The sequence below is a fragment of the Rana temporaria genome, chromosome 1 (assembly GCF_905171775.1).
Source record: "Rana temporaria chromosome 1, aRanTem1.1, whole genome shotgun sequence".
NCBI lineage: Eukaryota > Metazoa > Chordata > Amphibia > Anura > Ranidae > Rana > Rana temporaria.
This window is the reverse complement of record NC_053489.1, coordinates 301,484,019-301,504,518: the sequence shown is the minus strand read 5'-3', so window position 1 is coordinate 301,504,518 and position 20,500 is coordinate 301,484,019. Positions and strand designations below refer to the sequence as shown.

Here is a 20,500-nt window from a genome sequence, read left to right as displayed (position 1 = left end):
TCTATAGGGGAATTGAGTCCACCAGCTCCTCCCTGCAGCACAATGTACTTTTTTTGAAAAGTACACAAAAGTACTTCAACAACTCACTGGAGTTCATTTACTAAAACTGAAAAGCTTCCAGGTTTTTTTTTTTTTTTTGTCAAATCTTCATTGAACAAGCTGGAGTTAGAAGCTGATTGGCTATCATGCCCAACTGCACCAGAATTTAGTAAATCAACCCCACTGAGCCCAGGTTCAGACTAGTGCGATTTCAGACATTGCTTGTGATTCGCACCCGCACCGCAGGTGCGATCACAGGCGATGTCTGAGCAATGCGGTACAGTTGGCTGAACTGGCATTGGTTTTTGCATAGAAAAATGTGCAGGGACTTGTTTTTCCCCGTGCTAGAATCGGATCGCATGGGTGTTCTCATCTATGCGATCAGATTCCTGTACGAACCCACAGTTTGCACTGCGATCTGTGAACCGCTCTGGGGTGTCATTACCAAATGTATTGACACCCGCAGCGGATCGCAGAGGGCGGTGTGAACTGCCTGCGGGAGAGAAGCGATGTGGGAACCGGCGCTGTAATCGCACTGGTTTCTGCATCGCACTAGTCCAGGTCATAGGCTGAAATCCATTCTTGCTCATGCGTTTAAAAATGCGTTATGCTGCATCTGGCGTGCCCTTCAACCTGGACCCCCCCCCCCCGTGACACTAAATGCGTTATGCTGCATCTGGCGTGCACTTTACCCTGGACCCCCCGTGACACTAAATGCGTTATGCTGCATCTGGCGTGCCCTTTACCCTGGACCCCCCCCCCCCCCCCCCCCCCGTGACACTAAATGCATTATGCTGCATCTGGCGTGCCCTTTACCCTGGACCCCCCCCCCCCCCCCCCCCCGTGACACTAAATGCATTATGCTGCATCTGGCGTGCCCCTTAACCCTGGACCCCCCCCGTGACACTAAATGCGTTATGCTGCATCTGGCGTGTCCTTTAACCCTGGACCCCCCCGTGACACTAAATGCGTTATGCTGCATCTGGTGTGCCCCTTAACCCTGGACCCCCCGTGACACTAAATGTGTTATGCTGCATCTGGTGTGCCCCTTAACCCTGGACCCCCCCGTGACACTAAATGCATTGTGCTGCATCTGGCTAGCCCTTTAACCTTGGATCCCCCCGTGACATTAAATGCGTTATGCTGCATCTGGTATCCCCCTTAACCCTGGACCCCCCGTGACACTAAATGCATTATGTTGCATCTGGCGTGCCCTTTAACCCTGGACCCCCCCCCCCCCCTTGACACTAAATGCATTATGCTGCATCTGGCGTGCCCTTTAACCCTGGACCCCCCCCCCGTGACACTAAATGCATTATGCTGCATCTGGCGTGCCCTTTAACCCTGGACCCCCCCCTCCCGTGACACTAAATGCGTTATGCTGCATCTGGCGTGCCCCTTATCCCTGGACCCCCCTGTGACACTAAATGCTTTGTGCTGCATCTGGCGTGCCCTTTAACCCTGGACCCCCCCGTGACACTTGGCTGAGAACGATCTGACATGTCCATGTGACAGCTCCCCACCCCCCCATCTCAGAGTCAGTAAGCCAGGAGCACCTGTTGCTCTGGATCCACAGCTGTGCGCCCCATCCTCCATACATGCAGGGAATGTGGCGGACACAGCTGTCAGCGGTGACACTTACCATGTCCTGTCTGAGAAGTTGGATCTTGGTCTCCAGCCTGTCCAGGGTGCTGGTCTGGGGCAAGGTGCCAGGCAGGGTGTGTTGGGGGAAGCCATCGGTGGTGTTGGGGGGCTCCTCTCTCAGGGATCTGGCCAGGCTCTCGGGTACCTTGCGCCCCAGTTTGATCTCTATATCTCTCAGGTCCAGACTGGATGGGTCAGCCATGGGAGAAGCTAGGAGAAGAAAGTCCAAAAGTCACCAATCCTCAGTACTAAGGTGATCTACATAGAAATAAGGCAGGAAGGCTGACAAGTCCAAACTTCTTCATCGGGGTGTGTGCTCCTGTAATTAGGATGACTGCTCACTCCTTGCTACACCCATGTATGTTCCCTGCAGCCAGCCTTGCTTGTGTTTGATGATCCTCACCCCTGGTCTCACCCCCTGGTCTCACCACCCTGATCGGAGTCACCTCTCATCGCTCCATCCTAATCATTGTCTTCTCACATCTGCTCAAACTTTCCACCGTACTGCCAACAGGACCTGAGCTGACACAGCCCTTCTACCGTAATCCTTCATACACAAGGGAATCCCCCGCTCCTCCAGCCCCATACAAGCCTCCTCCACACTGCCAGCTGCGCGCCTCTTAGGTTACAGCGACCGCAGCCAGCCCAGACAATACTTGTATGGCGGAGTAAGGGAGGCTCGTGGATAACCTTGCTTAGAAGGAACCTGATGGGTGATGTCATCCTTCTCATCACATAGTATTATGGCTTCATTGCATTCTTTATTTCAAGGCTCTGCTTTATCCTGTATAATAGAAATATGCTATATTATTATTGAATTTTTTAATTTTTAGGAAAGTGACATCCCCTTTAACAGTTAAATGTCACTTTCCTGGAAAAAAAAAAATTCTAGCAAGTAAAAAAAATAATAATATAGCATATTAATATTATACATGATTTATATAGCGCCAACAGTTTGCACAGCGCTTTACAACATGGGAGCAAGACAGTACAGTTACAGTCCGTGCCGGGACAAGGTCATCAAGCGCCCAGGGCAAGGATGCCAAACTGCGCCCCCTTTCCCTTAAGCTGCATTCACACCTGAGCGTAGATCGTTCGGTCGTTTTTTCCGTCGTTTTTTTTTCCCGGCGTTTTATCACGCGTATTCATGCTTATTTGCTCGTTTGCATACAGCGTCGTCCGATGTTTTTGTACTTCGACGTTTTTTATTTTAGCCAATAGGAAAAATTATCATTTTTTCATCACTTGTTGCTATGTTGGTAGATTTTTTTAATCTTCTGCCTGGGTGAAAAGTTCTATTGATTAAAGCGACGAAACGCCCGTAGCAAACGCTCGTTGTCGCGCAAGTCGCTTGAATCAAGCTTTTTCATTACTTTCTATGGGAAATGGAAACGCTCAAATACGCCCAAACCGCCCAATTCGCGCGACAAAAAAGGGTCCGGAACTTGTTTGAGCTTTAGTCATTTGGCGTCAGGCATATCGGCGTGCATATGTGAACCATCTCCATAGGGTATAATGTATTTTTCCCCTCTAGCGTATTTGAGCATCGCGCTTCAGGTGACAAAACGCTCAGGTGTGAATGCAGCCTTAGGGTTAGGGTCGGGGTGTCCCCCCATCCCTGCAATAAACCATTGCCCCCCCCCCGTCACCTCCCCCCCCCCCGTTGTTTTCTGGGAACATTCGGCTCCCAGAACACAGCGGGAGTCAATCGGCAGGTGTAGCGCATGCGCCATAGGGAACCAGGCAGTGAAGCCGGAGCGCTTCACTTCCTGGTTCCCTCACCAAGGATGGCGGGGGGGCAGCAGAGTGACAAACGATCGCTCGTCCTCTGCTGCGGACGGCGCTGGACTCCAGGACAGGTAAGTGTCCTAATATTAAAAGTCAGCAGCTGCAGTATTTGTAGCTGCTGGCTTTTAATATTTTTTTTTAATGGCACATCCGCTTTAACTACTTCACCCCCGGAGGATTTGGCTGCCCAATGACCGGGCCATTTTTTGCGATATGGCACTCCATCGCTTTAACTGACAATTGCGCGCTCGTGCGACATTGTACCCAAACAAAATTGACGTCCTTTTTTTCCCCTCACAAATAGAGCTTTCCTTTGGTGGTATTTGGTCACCTCTGTGGTTTTTATTTTTTGTGCTATAATAAATATCTCCAAAAAATAAATAAAAAAATGTTTTTTCTCCTCAGTTTAGGCCGATATGTATTCTTCTACATGTTTTTGGGGGAAAAAAAAATTGCAATAAGCGTATATAGGGGATAGTTTTATGGCATTTTTATTATAATTTTTTTTTTTTTACTAGTAATGGCGGCGATCTGCGATTTTTTATCGTGACTGCGATATTGCAATGGACACATCGGATTATTTTGACACTGTTTTGGGACCATTGTCATTTATACAGTGTCAGTGCTATAAAAATGCACTGATTACTGTGTAAATGACACTGGCAGGAAAGGGGTTAACCATGTTTTTAACTTTTACCTATGGGTAAGTCTATAATAAGGCTTACCTGTAGTTACAAAAAATATCTTCTAAACCTGTATGGATTAGGAGATATTTCCCTCGCAATGAGCCGCTCACGGCAGCGGCGCATGCGCACAGGGGATTTTCGGCTGAATGCCCGGCAGACTCCTAAACTTGCCGAAAAAAAAGTCTCCCACGCGCACGCGCGGGAGTGACGACATCGGGGCCTCAGCCACTCACAGAGCTGGAGCCGCAATACCGGGAAGACACGCCAAAAGATGGTAAAAGATGGGGCAAACTGATAGCAATTGATGGGCACACACTGGCAGCAATCGATGGGCACACACTGGCAGCAATTGATGGGCACACACTGGCAGCAATTGATGGGCACACTGGCAGCAATTGATGGGGCACACTGGCAGCAATTGATGGGGCACACTGGCAGCAATTGATGGGGCACACTGGCAGCAATTGATGGGCACACACTTGCAGCAATTGATGGGCACACACTTGCAGCACCTGATGGGGCACACACTGGCAGCAATTGATGGAGCACACACTGGCAGCAATTGTTGGGCCACACACTGAAAGCAATTGATGGGGCACACTGGCAGCAACTGATGGGCACAGTGGCGGCAATTGATGGGTACAGTAGCTGCGTTTGATGGCACAGTGGAGTCAATTTATAGGTACAGTGGCTGCGTTTGATGGGCACAGTGGCTGTGCTTGATGGGCACAGTGGCTGCGTTTAATGGGCACAGTGGCTGCAATTGATGTTTTTTTTTTTTCAGTTTGTTTGTGCCCCCCCAAAAAATTTGAGTATCAGCCGCCACTGGTATTTGATACAGTGCAGGCATAAAAAAAAATCGCTACTTTACAGGCATGCTAAGGACACCCCCTAGGCATGACATTTAAAGGAATATTTCACTTTAATTTTTTCACTTTAAGAATGCTTAAAATCACTGCTCCAGAACAAACAGCCGTTTTAAAAACGATTTTTTGCATTGATACATGTCCCCTGGGGCAGCACCGAGGTCCCCAAACACTTTGTATGGCAACAACTTGCATAAAAGCCTTTTAAATTAGCACTTTTGATTTTTCACATTCGTGTCCCATAGACTTTAACGGGGTTCAAACGTTCGCACAAACTTTTTGTCTGTTCGCAGGTTCTGGTGTAAACCAAATTGGGGGGTGTTTGGCTCATCCCTAGTTTCTGTTATAAAATTTTGTAAACAGAAAATGTTCTCCTTTGCTGATGTGCACTGAAGAGGCTGTAATGATGGGCACGAATAGACAGAACTGGTAAAGTGGCACTGATGGGCACTAATAGACAGCATGATGGGCACTGATAGGGTGCACTGGTCGGCACTGATGAGGACGCATTGATGACTGAGGCTGTACTGATATGCGGCACTGATGGATACTAATAGGCAGCACTAAAGAGAACTGATAGGTGGCGCTGATTGGCGGCACTGATGAGGGGGCACTGATTGGCATCACTGATCGGGACTGATTGACAGCACTGATCGGCATCACTGATGGACACTGATAGGCAGCACTGATGGGCACTGTTGAAGCTGCATTGGTTATCAGGATACTGATGATCAGCAGTGTTGCCAACCCCCTGAAGTGAAATTTACTGGCAGGTCGCCAAAATTTACAAACAGCACTTATTTTTTACTGGCAAAAATCATGACATTTTTTGACAGAGCCACATTTTTTACTGACACTGCAAAAAAGTACCTACAATTACAGTTTTCAGTGCTAAACAGTGCAAATAACGATATCTAAGCTATAAACATATACTGTAGCTAGTGCTATTAACAATGTGTTTAAATCAGAGTTCCAGCCTTTTAGTGTTTATTAAAAGTCAGCAGCTACAAAAAGTGTAGCTGCTGACATTTAATAAACAGACACTTGCCTGCTCCACGGTCCAGCGACGCGGGCCGCCCCGGACCTCCACGCCTCTTATTCCCCCCCCCCCCGCTCCAGCTTGCGCCTCCATTCATAGTGTGGGCACCCGGCCGTGACAGCTTTCGGCTTCACGACTGGGCACTCGTATTGCGCATGCGCGAGTCGTGCTGCGCTTTATGAGTGGACAGGCGATCTCCTGGGACCTGTCACGTGTCCCTGGAGATCGCCTACAGAAGTCGCCAAGGCGGTCCCTGGGCGGAAGGAGGAAGTGAGACAGTAAGTCCCACTCCTACCAAAGCCCCCCCCCCCCCCCCCAAAAAAAATTACATGCCAAATGTGGCATGTAAGGGGGTGAGGAGTGCTTAAAGCGGAATTTGCACTTTTGGGTGGAACTCCGCTTTAAGTTGAACAAAAAAGTCAAAAACCAACTTTGTCCATTTACATGAAAGTCTGGTTACGATAACCCAGCCAGCACAGATTCCCCCCTTACATCAGAGTCTCCAGGATTTCCCCTTACAGTGCAAGGGAACTCTTATGCAGAGCTTTTTTTCTCAGAAAATAGGTGCAGGAACTCAACTACGACCCCGTTCAGATTTCACAAACAGTAGAAGGGTCTTAAAGGGGCATTAAATACCAGGATTGCATTACATACAGAGTGCAGAGTTTAGGGGGGTTACACACAGAGTGCAGAACTGTCACTTGAAAACACAGAAACCAGACTTCTGTGTTTACAAGTGATTGTGGTGAGCAGGCATCAAAGGATCTGAGCCAAAGGTGGTGGAACTGAGTTCCCCCAAGTTCCCCCTGAAAAAAAGCCCTGCTCTTATGTAAAGGGGAGTCCACTGCGTTCCCTTTACATCAGAGTTCCCACTTACATCAGGGTCTGCAGCATTGTCTTTGCACTGAAAGGGGGTGGGGGGGGGGGGGGGAATCCTGCAGACTCTTGTGTAAAGGGGAATGCCAGGAACTCTGATATGGGGGCACTCTGGTGACTAGAGACCACCTTCCGCAGAGTTAATACACTAAGGTAAGGGGGGAGGGGGTAACTAAGTCAGTGGAGAACCTTTGTATCAGTGCCCCCTTACATCAAGCCCCCCCCCCCCCAGACTGGCCTGGCGGCGCTGTCACTGACCTCCTCTCAGGTACACAGTGCAGGGCTCAGTCAGACTACTCTAGCTTGGCAGCTCTGGTTTTATACTATAGTCTCCTCTCCACAGCCCACGCGTCTGAGTCCTCCCATGATCCCCATCCTGGCGTCATTCCCACTTTTGACTCCCCCTCAGAACCTGCAGACATGATACAAGGGATGGTGTCAGGTACCTGATAGGAGACTGAGTTGATGAGGTCGGCCTCTCTTATATCTTCTGTCCTGGCTCCGCTGAGGATGAGACGGATGAGACAGAGGAGACCCAAGGACAAGAGGGACACGAGTGCCTGATGTGGAAGATCCCGGGCCGGCAGCTTGACAGCGTTCTGCCGACTGGAGCAGGCTGTGATGTGCACAACAGGAACAGGAGACAGCCAGACAGGCAACCGAGGTTTAGCAGAAGCCAGGAACATAGGCAGTAGCAGGGTTTCAGGAATAGGGTCATCAACAGGTGGGCAGCACGGAAACAAATCATAAACAGAGCCAGAGTCAGGAACGGAGCCGGGTCAGAGGTGGGTTGCAGCACAGGAACAGAATATGGAGCCAAGGTCAAGAACAAGCCGGGTCATAAACTAGGAGAGCACACAGGATCAGATCAGGATACAGGACAAAGCTGAAGATTAGGCAGAAAAGACTTGGAGGCTAGACTCCCTTTAAATAGGCCATCTGGCGCCAAGAGAAATTAATCCTGTGCGCCTTGCGCAAACGCGATTGCGGACTCCTGCGCGCATGTGCAGGCGCACAAGCTTAGCCGTTCTATGGGAAAACCTATGTGCTTGTGCACACCTATGCGCCAGATGTATCACGGGGATTCCCTGACATTGCCCCCTCCTTAGGGGCAGCCTCCGGATTTTCAGTAATGATCCGCCCCGTGAACCTCCGCTTGCTTAGCAGGGATCGCTCCGTTGATCCCCGTTGAGCCGGTGGATGACAGGACGGTCCCCGCACACTGTGCAGGGACCGCCCTGTCTTTTCTCCGCTCTCCCCTATGGGGGGATCGGATGATCCTCGACTCCATAGAGGAGCACGGAGCGCCTGTTCAGGTCCGCAAAAAAAACTGTCAGGCAGACCTGAACGGGCCGCCCGTGTGAAAGAGCCCTAAGAGTTGATTATTAGTGTTAAGAAAGTTCAGCTGGTACAGTAGATTCCATGGGTACATCAGGTAGGACATATCCATATGTTTGTGCTTTTGTTGTAAGTTATAGAGCTACACACCCTACCAGTGGGAAACACAAATGGGCTTCCAGATATTTGTGGTGCTTTGATTTTTTGGTTTTCTGTACGAGTTCAGTTACTTATCAGATATGATTACCGCTATACAATGCTGTTTGCTTATAGCAGCTGCCATCCCTGTAAAGTGAACCTGTCAGATACCTAATGCAGCAGCTGTTACCTTCATGAGTACACAGTGATTACAGCACTAAAGATCATACAGCTGTTGTCTTCTTTCCACTTTCATTCATCTTGAAAAAAAGAAGCTGTCATTAAGTTAAATACCCACCTGCTGAGAGATTTCATGGTCTGATTTACAAGCTGCATACTAATTTTAATGCAGTCAACTCACTTACAGGTACTTCACTGTCCTAGAATTAGCATGTGGCTTGTGAGTTAGGCCTCGTACACACGACCGAGGAACTCGTCGTAAATGAAACATCGTTTTCCTCGACGAGTTCCTTGTCAGGCTTGTCGAGAATCTTGACAAGCTTTCTTTGCGTACACACTGTCAAGACAAAATCTCGTCGTTCTCAAACGCGGTGACGTAAAACACGTACAACGGCACTAAAAAGGGGAAGTTTGATTCCACTGGCGCCACCCTTCTGAGCATTTGCGGGTTTCTAAGCATACACACGAACGTGTTTCTCGTCGAAAACCATATGAAAAACATACACACGACCGTTTTCCTCGGCAAAAAAGCTCTGCCACCAAGTTTCTTGATGGATTCTGTCGAGGAAAACGGTTGTGTGTACGAGGCCTCAGACAAGGGCGGACTTTTTAAAGATGATATTAACCAGTTAGCAACCGCCCTATAGACGAAATACGTCTACAAGGCGGTTGCTTAACTCTAGGAGGGCGTCAATGTACGTCCTCCTAGAATCGCGCTCCCGCGCGCCCTGTGGGGCGCGCACACGGGAGTCTCCGTGACCGCCGGGTCCTCCGGACCCGGCTGATCACGGATCACGGTAAATCGCCGCTGATAGCGGCGGTTTACCACGTGATCGCTCCGTCCAATGACGGAGCGATCACTAGTAAACAAACCGGCGTCATGTGATGACGCCGGTTCCTCCCTCTCCTCTCTGTACCGAACGGTACAGTGTGAGAGAGGAGAGGGGAGAGAGCGGAAGCAGCAGCAGCTGCTGCTGCTGCTGCGGGCTGGATCTGTGACACATGTAGTCACAGATCCAGCCATCTATCCCTCCCTGTGCAATACTCTGCAGTACCAGCCATACTCTGCAATGCCCCCACACTCTGCAATGCCCCCACACTCTGCAATGCCCCCACACTGTGCAATACCCCAAAATACTCTGCAATGCCCCCACACTCTGCAATGCCCCCACACTCTGCAATACCCCAAAATACTCTGCAATACCCCAAAATACTCTGCAATGCCCGCAATACTCCGCAATGCCCCGCAATACTCCGCAATGCCCCACAATACCCCACAATACTCCGCAATACCCCGCAATACTCCGCAATACCCCGCAATACTCCGCAATACCCCGCAATACCCCGCAATACCCCGCAATACCCCGCAATACTCCGCAATACCCCACAATACCCCGCAATACTCCGCAATACCCTGCAATACCCCACAATACTCCGCAATACCCCACAATACTCCGCAATACCCCACAATACCCCACAATACTCCGCAATACCCTGCAACGTCGTCTATGGGGATTTTTAAGTAGCGAAGTTTGGCGCCATTCCACGAGCGTGTGCAATTTTGAAGGGTGACATGTTGGGTATCTATTTACTCGGCGTAACTTCATCTTTCACATTTATGCAAAAGAATGAAGAAAAAATACTAAAGAGGAGAGGGGAGAGAGCGGAAGCAGCAGCAGCTGCTGCTGCTGCTGCGGGCTGGATCTGTGACACATGTAGTCACAGATCCAGCCATCTATCCCTCCCTGTGCAATACTCTGCAGTACCAGCCATACTCTGCAATGCCCCCACACTCTGCAATGCCCCCACACTCTGCAATGCCCCCACACTGTGCAATACCCCAAAATACTCTGCAATGCCCCCACACTCTGCAATGCCCCCACACTGTGCAATACCCCAAAATACTCTGCAATACCCCAAAATACTCTGCAATGCCCGCAATACTCCGCAATGCCCCACAATACCCCACAATACCCCACAATACTCCGCAATACCCCGCAATACTCCGCAATACCCCGCAATACTCCGCAATACCCCGCAATACTCCGCAATACCCCGCAATACCCCGCAATACCCCACAATACCCCACAATACCCCACAATACCCCACAATACCCCACAATACTCCGCAATACCCTGCAATACCCCACAATACTCCGCAATACCCCACAATACTCCGCAATACCCCACAATACCCCACAATACTCCGCAATACCCTGCAACGTCGTCTATGGGGATTTTTAAGTAGCGAAGTTTGGCGCCATTCCACGAGCGTGTGCAATTTTGAAGGGTGACATGTTGGGTATCTATTTACTCGGCGTAACTTCATCTTTCACATTTATGCAAAAGAATGAAGAAAAAATACTAAATTTGCCAAATTTTATAACAGAAACAAAGAAAAATTATTTTTTTTTACAGAATTTTCAGTCTTTTTTCTTTTATAGCGCAAAAAATAAAAAACCCAACGGTGATTAAATACCACCAAAAGAAAGCTCTATTTGTGTGAAAAAAAGGACAAAAATTTCATTTGGGTACAGTGTTGTATGACTGAGTAATTGTCATTCAAATTGTGAGAGCACCGAAAGCTGAAAATTGGTCTGGTTATTAAGGGGGTTTACGTGCCCAGTGGTCAAGTGGTTAAGCTTGACAAATTCATATATGCCTACCAGTATTTGAATGCTCTCAGGCCTTCTACTAACTGCATCATATAATTTGTAATCATTACCAGTCCAAGACTAAAAGGGACAGTGTTAGCACTACGGCTAAATTCAAGGCAGAGTATTAAAATAGTCCAGGTCATGCTGTATTTAAAAAATTATTATGGACAAAGCTTTTTTGGTCATACATCTCTTGTGGGTCAAAGAGTGGACTTAAATTTTCTCCCCTGTGATCTAAAGTCAGCTAACAATGGGCTAAAGTCTGTTGTCGGCTGACATCACAGAGCCATTCCAGAGTCTCTGGAACAATTCTGCCCATATTGTCAGGATCCACTCAGCTGCCTGATTGACAATTAGCTAAAGCTCTCAGTGGCCAGGTGTGCCCGCCCCCCTTCCAGTCCCACACTCCAGTAAGCACTGTAGGGGCAGAGCAGAGAGCGGTGACTGACAGTCACCACTCTCAATTTTTAGCAGGCCAAGAACTGAGCAATGAGTGGTCATGCAATCTCTCAGGCCCCGTACTCACGACCAAACATGTCTGCTGAAACTGGTCCGCAGACCAGTTTCAGCAGACATGTTTGGCCGTGTGTTGGCCCGAGCGGACCATTTTGGGACGGATCAGACAGGTTTCCAGCGGACAACTGTTTCCCGGACTTGTTTTAAAACAGTCCGCTGGAAACCTGTCCGCCCAGACATGTACGGTCGTCTGTACAGACCTACCGTACATGTCCTGCCGCCCGCATCCCTCGCATGCGTCGAATGACTTCGACGCATGCGTGGAAGCATTTTTAAGGCGGCCCGCCCACGTCGCCGCGTCATTGTCGCGGCGACACCGCGTCATCGACGCGGCGACCCCGCGGACACGCCCCGCGTAATGTTTACGCACGGGCTTCTGTTCGATGGTGTGTATAGCCATCGAACAGAAGTCCCCGGGCAGTCCCCGGCCAGACATGTCCGATGGAAACGGTCTGCAGACCGTTTTCATCGGACATGTCCTGCCGTGAGTACTCGGCCTCAGTCTTAGGCCCCGTACACACGACCGAACATGTCTGCTAAAACTGGTCCGCGGACCAGTTTCAGCAGACATGTTCGGTCGTGTGTACGGCCGACCGGACAAATGTCCAGCGGATCGGACAGGTTTCCAGCGGACAAATGTTTCTTAGCATGCTAAGAAACATGTCCGCTGGAAGCCTGTCCGTCGGACATGTTCGGTCGTCTGTACGACTTACCGGACATGTCCGCTCGGCCGAAAGCCCTCGCATGCGTCAAAGTGATTCGACGCATGCGTGGAAGCATTGACCTTCCAGGGTCGCGCACGTCGCCGCGTCATCGTCGCGGCCACGTCGCGACACGTCACCGCGTTTGTTTTCCGCAGGGATTTTGGTCTGATGGTGTGTACAGCCATCAGACCAAAATCCGGCAGCGGACATGTCCGATGAAAACGGTCCGCAAACCGTTTTCATCGGACAGATCCGCTGGTGTGTACGAGGCCTTAGAGTGGGCATGGGACAGCTGCAGCATTAAGGTGAGTTTAAAGGTTTATTTAAAAAAAATCAAAACATTTTATTGTTTAGTATTGGCTACAGAAGGAAATAGTTATAACACATATCGCTTTCTTTTTTTCTGCTTTCTGTGTCCCATCGGGAGATTTGTCTTCTTCATTTCTTGTCACAAAGATATAATAAGAAATAGGAAGAAATCACTGTATACTGGGTGTAAATGTCCTCTTAGACAGTTGCAACCGTTCCCATTGAAAGAATACCCTTTTATTCCTTTTCCTTGTTTCTGTTTGGCCTATTTAATATTATTATTAATATTGAATTACTGTAATATTAAAGTGGAGGTTCACCCAAAAAACAAATTTTGAACATTAGATTGAGGCTCATTTTGGGAAGCAGAATCGGGTGTTTTTTTTAAATCAATGCAGTACTTACCGTTTTAGAGATAGATATTCTCCGCGGCTTCCGGGTATGGTCTGCGGGACTGGGCGTTCCTATTTGATTGACAGGCTTCTGACCGTCGCATACAGCGCGTCGCGAGTTGCCGAAAGTAGCCGAACATCGGTGCGCAGGCGCCGTATAGAGCCGCACCGACGTCCGGCTTCTTTCGGTAACTCTTGACGCGCTGTATGCGACGGTCAGAAGCCTGTCAATCAAATAGGAACGCCCAGTCCCACAGACCATACCCGGAAGCCGCGGAGAATATCTATCTCTAAGGCCGGGTACTCACGAGCAAACATGTACGGTGAAACCGGTCCGTCGGACCGTTTTCACCGTACATGCCTGCCAGAGGGCTTCTGTATGATGGTTGTACTAACCATCGTACAGAAGTCCGCGCGTAAACACTACGCGGGGCTTTTCCGCCTCGTCGCCGCTACGATGACGTGGCGATGACGCAGCGACGTGGGCGGGCCTGCCATTTAAAGGCTTCCACGCATGCGTCAAAGTCATTCGACGCATTTGAGGGACGGCGGGCGCTCGGACATGTACGGTAGGTCTGTACTGACGACCGTACATGTCCGAGCGGGCAGGATTCCAGCAGACGGTTTTAAAACACGTCCAGGAATATTTGCCCGCTGGGAAAAGGCCCGGCGGGCAAATGTTTGCTGGAATTCGGCCCGCTCGCGCCTACACACGACCGAACATGTATGCTGAAACTGGCCCGCGGACCAGTTTCAGCATACATGTTTGGTCGTGTGTACGGGGCCTAAAACGGTAAGTACTGCATTGATTTAAAAAAAAAACACCCGATTGTGCTTCCCACAATTAGCCTCAATCTAATGTTAAAAAAAAATTCCGGGTGAACCCCCACTTTAAGTAGGGCTCATATGATCAGCCAAACGGATACATATAAATATATATATATATATATATATATATATATATATATATATATATATATATATATATATATATATATATATAATAAGTGGCAGGTGAGGTGACAGGCTGCCAAAACCCGATCCGCAGACTTGTTGTCTTACGTAAGGCCATCCCCTGGTGTCGGGGAGGTTGGGGATCGCTGAGCTACAGGGACACAGACAGAAATAAAAGTGTGACAGAGGTTCTGACCCTTCTTTACTCAATCCAAAAACCAAAATATTTTTTTTCTGGCTTTAGATATACTTTAACCACTTCTCTACTGCAAAAATGGTAACGTGGTGGATGACCAGTGTGCTGATTAACTGCTTGGATCTAAGCTATCATAGAACAGCTCACATAATAGGCACAGTGTACAGAGCCAATTCAAGAGACCCTTGTAACCAAGTTATTAAATTCCAACTCCGGGCAGATAAAAAATGATCTCTTGCAGTTGGGCTGTACCCACACTGCAAGGGTTAATAGCTTGTTTTGCCTAGGGGAGAGAAGAAACAGTTTTACTTGCCTAATCCTCTGTTGCCCTGGCAGGCACCGCTCCCCCTCGACCCGGAGGTGGACTGTCTCTCAGCGTCCCTATGTCCAGAGCCGGACTATAGACTCTGCTCTGGTCTTGATGACATCAGGACCCTAGAGAGGGGGGTGCAGAACCTGCAGGGATTGGTCCAGCTGTAGGGATGAGCAGAGAATCAGGTAAGTATATCTCCTGCTATTGTTCCTCCATAGAAAGCTTTGATATTATTTGGGGTAAATTGTTACCTGACTGAGTAACTGTCAGTTAAACGATCACAGTGCTATAAACTGAACATTGGCCTGGAAATGAGGGATATTACAGGCTTGTACTCACGTGATTAATCATAGGATAGCGTTTATTTAGATTATTTCTGCTTTCATTAAGAAATAAAAAATCTCATTGCTGACAAACTATTGTTACAATTGCCTATTTGTGTCTGTGCAAGACTAGCAAGCTAATGAAGAGTTATGTGCTTAGGTGTGTAGGTTGTTTTTTTTTTCAGCACAGTGCAGATTAGGCCTTGGACACCCTTTACAATGGGTTTATGGGATTTGTAGCTCTGTTTCACTGAATGAAAGGTCATTCAGCTTTCTTGCTGATAGAGGAAGCCTCTGTAAATCTGCATAATGAAACTCTGTGAAAATCATTCTGTTTATATAATGACTAGGTTCCCAAGTAGTTGGTTAAATCTGGCACACACCCACAAACATCCCAGATGCAGTAAGTGCTTCTTTGTTCTAAGAGTGAATCACAGATAGCGCAGTATAAACTATGACTGCAGGATGCCTTGTAACATGAATAACAATCACTATGTGACACCCAGACAGATCAGACACACAAAGCAATACAGATCTCTACAATATATCGCACCTCTGTAAGGCCCCTTTCACACTGGGCCAAGGGCAGCGTCGGGGGTTAAAGCGCCGTTATTTTTAGTGGCACTTTACCGTCAATTTTGAGGCGCTATTCGGCCGCTAGCGGGGCGGTTTTTTTCCCCCCCCTGCTAGCGGCCGAGAAAGGGTTAAAAACCACTGCAAAGTAGTATAGTATAGCCGCATTTATTTCAATGGGCAGGAGTGGTGGAGGAGCGGTATACACACCACTCCTTCACCGCTCCAAAGATGCTGCTAGCAGGACTTTTTTTTACTGTCCTGCTAGCGCACCGCTCCAGTGTGAAAGCCCTCGGAGAGACAGCAGCGGCTGTTTCAGGTCGGTTTGCAGGTGCTATTTTTAGCGTTATAGCGCCTGCAAACCGCTCCAGTTTGCAAACCCCTGCTTTCAATTAAAAAACGCTCTAGGCTGTTGTATGAAGCCTGGTGACTGCTGATTAGTTGGGATAAAAAAACAAGTGGGTGACCAGGTGCAGTGCCCTGTCATTTGGGAGTTCTACAAGCAGGGCCGCCACTACCTATAGGCAAGGTAGGCTTAGGCCTAGAGCGAACATCAGCACACAGATAGCTGCTCCTGTCCACGAATAGTTTGTTGGATCCACACTCCAGGAAGCTGAACGGCATACACACGTCCCCCAGCTCCCATAACCTTTCCTGCGGCATGGTGTAGTCCACCCATCCCGACGCCTTGTAGATCATCGTGGCCATGGAATAGACCCCCCACACCTCCCAGCAGGAAGAACGCCCAGGTCTCACGGTCCAGCTCCCGGTCATAGTGCAGTGTACACTACTCGATGATGGAGCTGGCTCGCCGGATGTAGGTGTCCCTGTGAGCACTGAACACGGGGCACTGGGAGACATTATAGAGCATGTATGCCACCCCAGCCAGACCCCCGTACAGGCCGCCCTCCTGGCTGCCCTGGTCAGGCAGCTGCTGGGTGATGCTGTCTATGGTCCTGATTACAACCACCTCCACACTGCCCTGGCCGGAAACCAGGCTGCCCTTGTAGTCAGAGAAGCGGTTGTGGAAGCAGAGCTTGTTCTCCATCTGATGAGGACTGATATCCTGCATGATGGACCCAGGCCCGTCGCTACAGGACAGGCAAAACAAACAATTGCTTGGGGCTCCGAGCTGGCCTGGGGCCCCCAACTTCCCCTTTCCAGGCTGTAGCATAGCCAAGCTCCTCTTCCTTCCTGGAGTCCTGTCAGTCCGGCCGGGTACCGCGCATGGTACAGGAGATTCAGTTTCCTGTTCCCGGCTGGACTGACAGGAAGTGCACACGGAGTGCTCACTTCCTTTCAGTCCGGCCGTGAACACAGGAAACTGAATCTCCTGTACCGTGCGGTACCCAGCCCGGCCCGGGCACTATCTGATAGGGGACTGGGGACCATAATGATAGACTGACAGGAGAAAGAGGAGCTCGGCCACGCTACAGAGGGACTAGGGAGGGGTGGAGGAGTAAGAACATGGGTGTAAAAAATGAGTGTAGCGTTAACGTAGGCTTTGCATGCGGGGGGGGTGCTTGGGCGCCCCCATTTTGCTTGGGGCCCCCAAATTCCTTCAAACGGCCCTGGATGGACCACCTCTACTTCCAATGTTCTTGGGGAAGACAAAGACACTGCCGGGGTGCCTGCTGGAGAGCAATTGAGCTGTCAGAGCCGGGAGAGCATTGGACATGCTGGAGCAGGGAGGAGGAAATACATAGAACGGGGATGATTGATGGACGGGGTGGGGGTGGGGGTTGGGGCTTCAAAAAACACTTTTGTCTAGGTAGACAAAAATCCTTGCACCGGCCCTGTCTATGAGTAGTCAGAGAGTAAGAAGATCTCTTGTATTGCCAAAGATCTGTACTTTACAAACAAACTTTACTAGCAGTTGACATCAAAGGGTGGACCAGTTGAAGACCACCTGCACAAGAAAAGCTAGAGTTTAACAAGTTTCCTGTTTAAAAGGTTTCCTTATGGTTCCCAAAGTCACAGTTAGGAGGGGAAGGTGTCTATTGATGTCAGTTGTTTTTTCTTATCCCACAATGTTGAGATTCTCCTACTTGTTCAAAACTAAAAACACACTTTAGGTAGGCTTCTACTTTACTTTGCTTATGTGAAGACAGCTATACTCATTTAGTAACAACATTTAATCTTCTGTGGAAACATCAGTGAAAAACAAAGTGCATATATACTAATAGTGTCAAGTAAAGTGCTAAATCAATCAAAACAAGTTTACGGTCTTTTTAAAAAGTGTTATAAATGTAGCACCCTCTAGTGTGCTACTAGTGTTTAGTGCAGGCAAATCTATGTTATGACTCACGGTTAACTTGTGAGTCTGAAATTAGGTCAAGGTTTAATGCAGGTCAGGCTGGATGACTCAGGCCTTGTACACACGACCGAACATGTCTGCTGAAACTGGTCCGCAGACCAGTTTCAGCGGACATGTTCGGTGGTCTGTACGTCCGACCGGACAATTTTCCGGCGGATCGGACAGGTTTCCAGCGGACAAATGTTTCTTAGCATGCTAAGAAACATGTCCGCTGGAAGCCTGTCCGTCGGACATGTTCGGTCGTCTGTATGACTTACCGCACATGTCCGCACGGCCGAAAGCCCTCGCATGCGTCGAAGTGATTTGACGCATGTGTGGAAGCATTGACCTTCCAGGGTCGCGCATGTCGATGCGTCATCGTCGCGGCGACGGCGCGGCCACGTCACCGCGTATCCTGTCCGCGGGGATTTTGGTTTGATGGTGTGTACAACCATCAGACCAAAATCCGGCAGCGGACATGTCTGATGAAAACGGTCCGGTGGACCGTTTTCATCGGACAGTCCGTCCGTGTGTACGAGGCCTTACAGTTGCAGGTCTCCAGTACCCCCCACTGGATCTGGAAGTTTGAAGAAAATTCTAGAAGTTAGTGGGTAGAGGCCAGGAGAGCTGATCTGCATAATTGAGGAAACTTGGCCAATACCCAGGCAGAGGTTCGGGCAGGGTGGTTGAGTTTAAACATGGGAGAGCCATGCCAATAGGGGAGTTGGGTGGAAGATGGAGTGCTTAGCAAACTGTAATGGCCAAGGAGGGGACTCCTGTGTCTGGGGGGGTTTTGCCTCCAAGCTGGGCTCAGGCTGGCTTGGGAAGATACTGACTGTATGATTATCAGAGACTGTCAGTGTCCAGGAAGAAGGACTGTTCAGGATCATGTATATAAGGTGGAAATTGTTCCTGTTTATTGTTGCAGTCAAGCTTGGCAAACCATAATTCCTATTCCAAATCCAAGTTGTTATCCCTAATAACACACCAAATACTAAGCTTAGAGACTGTTTCTTGTGTCTGGATGAAAGTTAAAAAGTTAAAAATGCTCGTCGCCTAGCTGTGCAGGAGTGGAAAAAACAGTCATACGCAGCCCTTGCAAGTGTAGTGCTACATAAATATGCAATGAAGTGTGCTGTGCAATCACAGATCCTCAAATCTCCAAAATCATGGTGATAAAAGATCTCATCTCTGAAACATACACCACCTTCAGTGCATAATCCACCACTGAATCTGCTAAATAACTCACCAGAAATAATGGCTGGTAATATCAGACAACCAGCAAATGCACATATAAATGCAAGATCCAGCTATCACAAGGGCCTGGGGGATCTTTCATCAGAGCCATCACAGGCTCTATTCTGCAATGAACACTCAGCCATCAAACCCGGGTTTAAATGGGGGAAAGGGTACTCATAGCATAAAACCATCACAAGTTTATTATTTAAAAAACGAAACACCATTCACTTACAAAACTTGGTGCCAAAACTGACACTTGTATAAAGCATCCTCTGACTGTGAGCCTAGACATGGCATGTATGGTGACATCACATCAAATCCCTGTCAAAATGTAATATGCAAATACAGTGCTACCTGATGTGAAAAAAGGTATCAAATGTGATATTAAGCAGCGCTCAAGAGAATCAAAAAATAAAAAAACACACATATAATATTGCTAAACTATTAAGTGAAAAATAATGAGTGATCCACCCTCTATGTGAAACAATATATCAGTGTCAAAAAATAGGTGTCAATAATACACCCAAAATAACAGGTTGGCAAAAAAAATCCATAAACTGATTGTGTGAACGTAAATGAAGTTCATAAATGGAGAACAGAAGAAATCCCTTCACGATCTTCAGACAGTGCTTTCACCACACCACAGTGACTGCGTGATTCCACCACCCATCAGAATGCAAACTCACCACAATAAATGGCCTGACACTCTCGTGTTAAGGCACACAGGCTTTTTAACTGAACCACTCAGTTTAATTGATGGAACTCCCTCTTTGGAAACTGGAGCACTCAGTTAAATAAATGGAGATCCGTTGGAAAAAGGAAAAACTCCAAGATGACAGCCACATGTATAATGAAGAGAGAGAGCACAATAGTGTGATATTGCAACACAACTTTTAATAAAAACACTAAAAATCTCCCAATAGATGCACTCACAAAAATGACTCTTGTCATAAGCAGTGATTAAATCCAAACATCACACGGTGTAAACACAAACGAAAATTTTCCTCCAGGTGAACCAGTGGTCACGGCGGACCAACAAATAGCCCAGGTTTACTCACAGCCCTATGAAGGTGTACTGGAGTCGCTCTTCAGATGACTATATTGGTGACAGATGGACCGTTCCACGCCCGACCAGTTCAGTTTAAGGTATGCGGTTGTAACTTAGTACCCACGCCCCGACATGTTTCATCATACTGATTTAATCATGGGGATGCTTACCAGATGTCACATGCCGCTATATGTAGCTGCCAAGGTCCCCCCCTCACTTGCACATTGGTGCACGCCTTCCGTTCATTACAAGCATCAGCTGTGTGGACAAACGTCCCACTCAGCTGTGCTGGCATGCAAGTGTGCAGCTCTGACCAAACAGAGCAGCATAATCATGTGTGCGAGGTGGAGGCCCCCAGTGGTGACGTTGGTGTACTACACCTAATCA

The 20,500-nt window shown here is 48.5% G+C and overlaps 1 protein-coding gene across 1 annotated transcript in view; it reads right to left on the bottom strand.

Moving 5' to 3' along the window:
* The window catches only part of LURAP1L (leucine rich adaptor protein 1 like), a 40,139-nt gene extending 37,841 nt beyond the window's left edge, over positions 1-2,298 (bottom strand). Inside the window, exon 1 of the mRNA XM_040358394.1 lies at positions 1,682-2,298. Within this exon, the coding sequence (XP_040214328.1) occupies positions 1,682-1,885 (204 nt within the window). The 5' untranslated portion in view covers positions 1,886-2,298. The remainder of the gene's footprint in view (positions 1-1,681) is intronic.
* Positions 2,299-20,500: the final 18,202 nt, after the last annotated feature.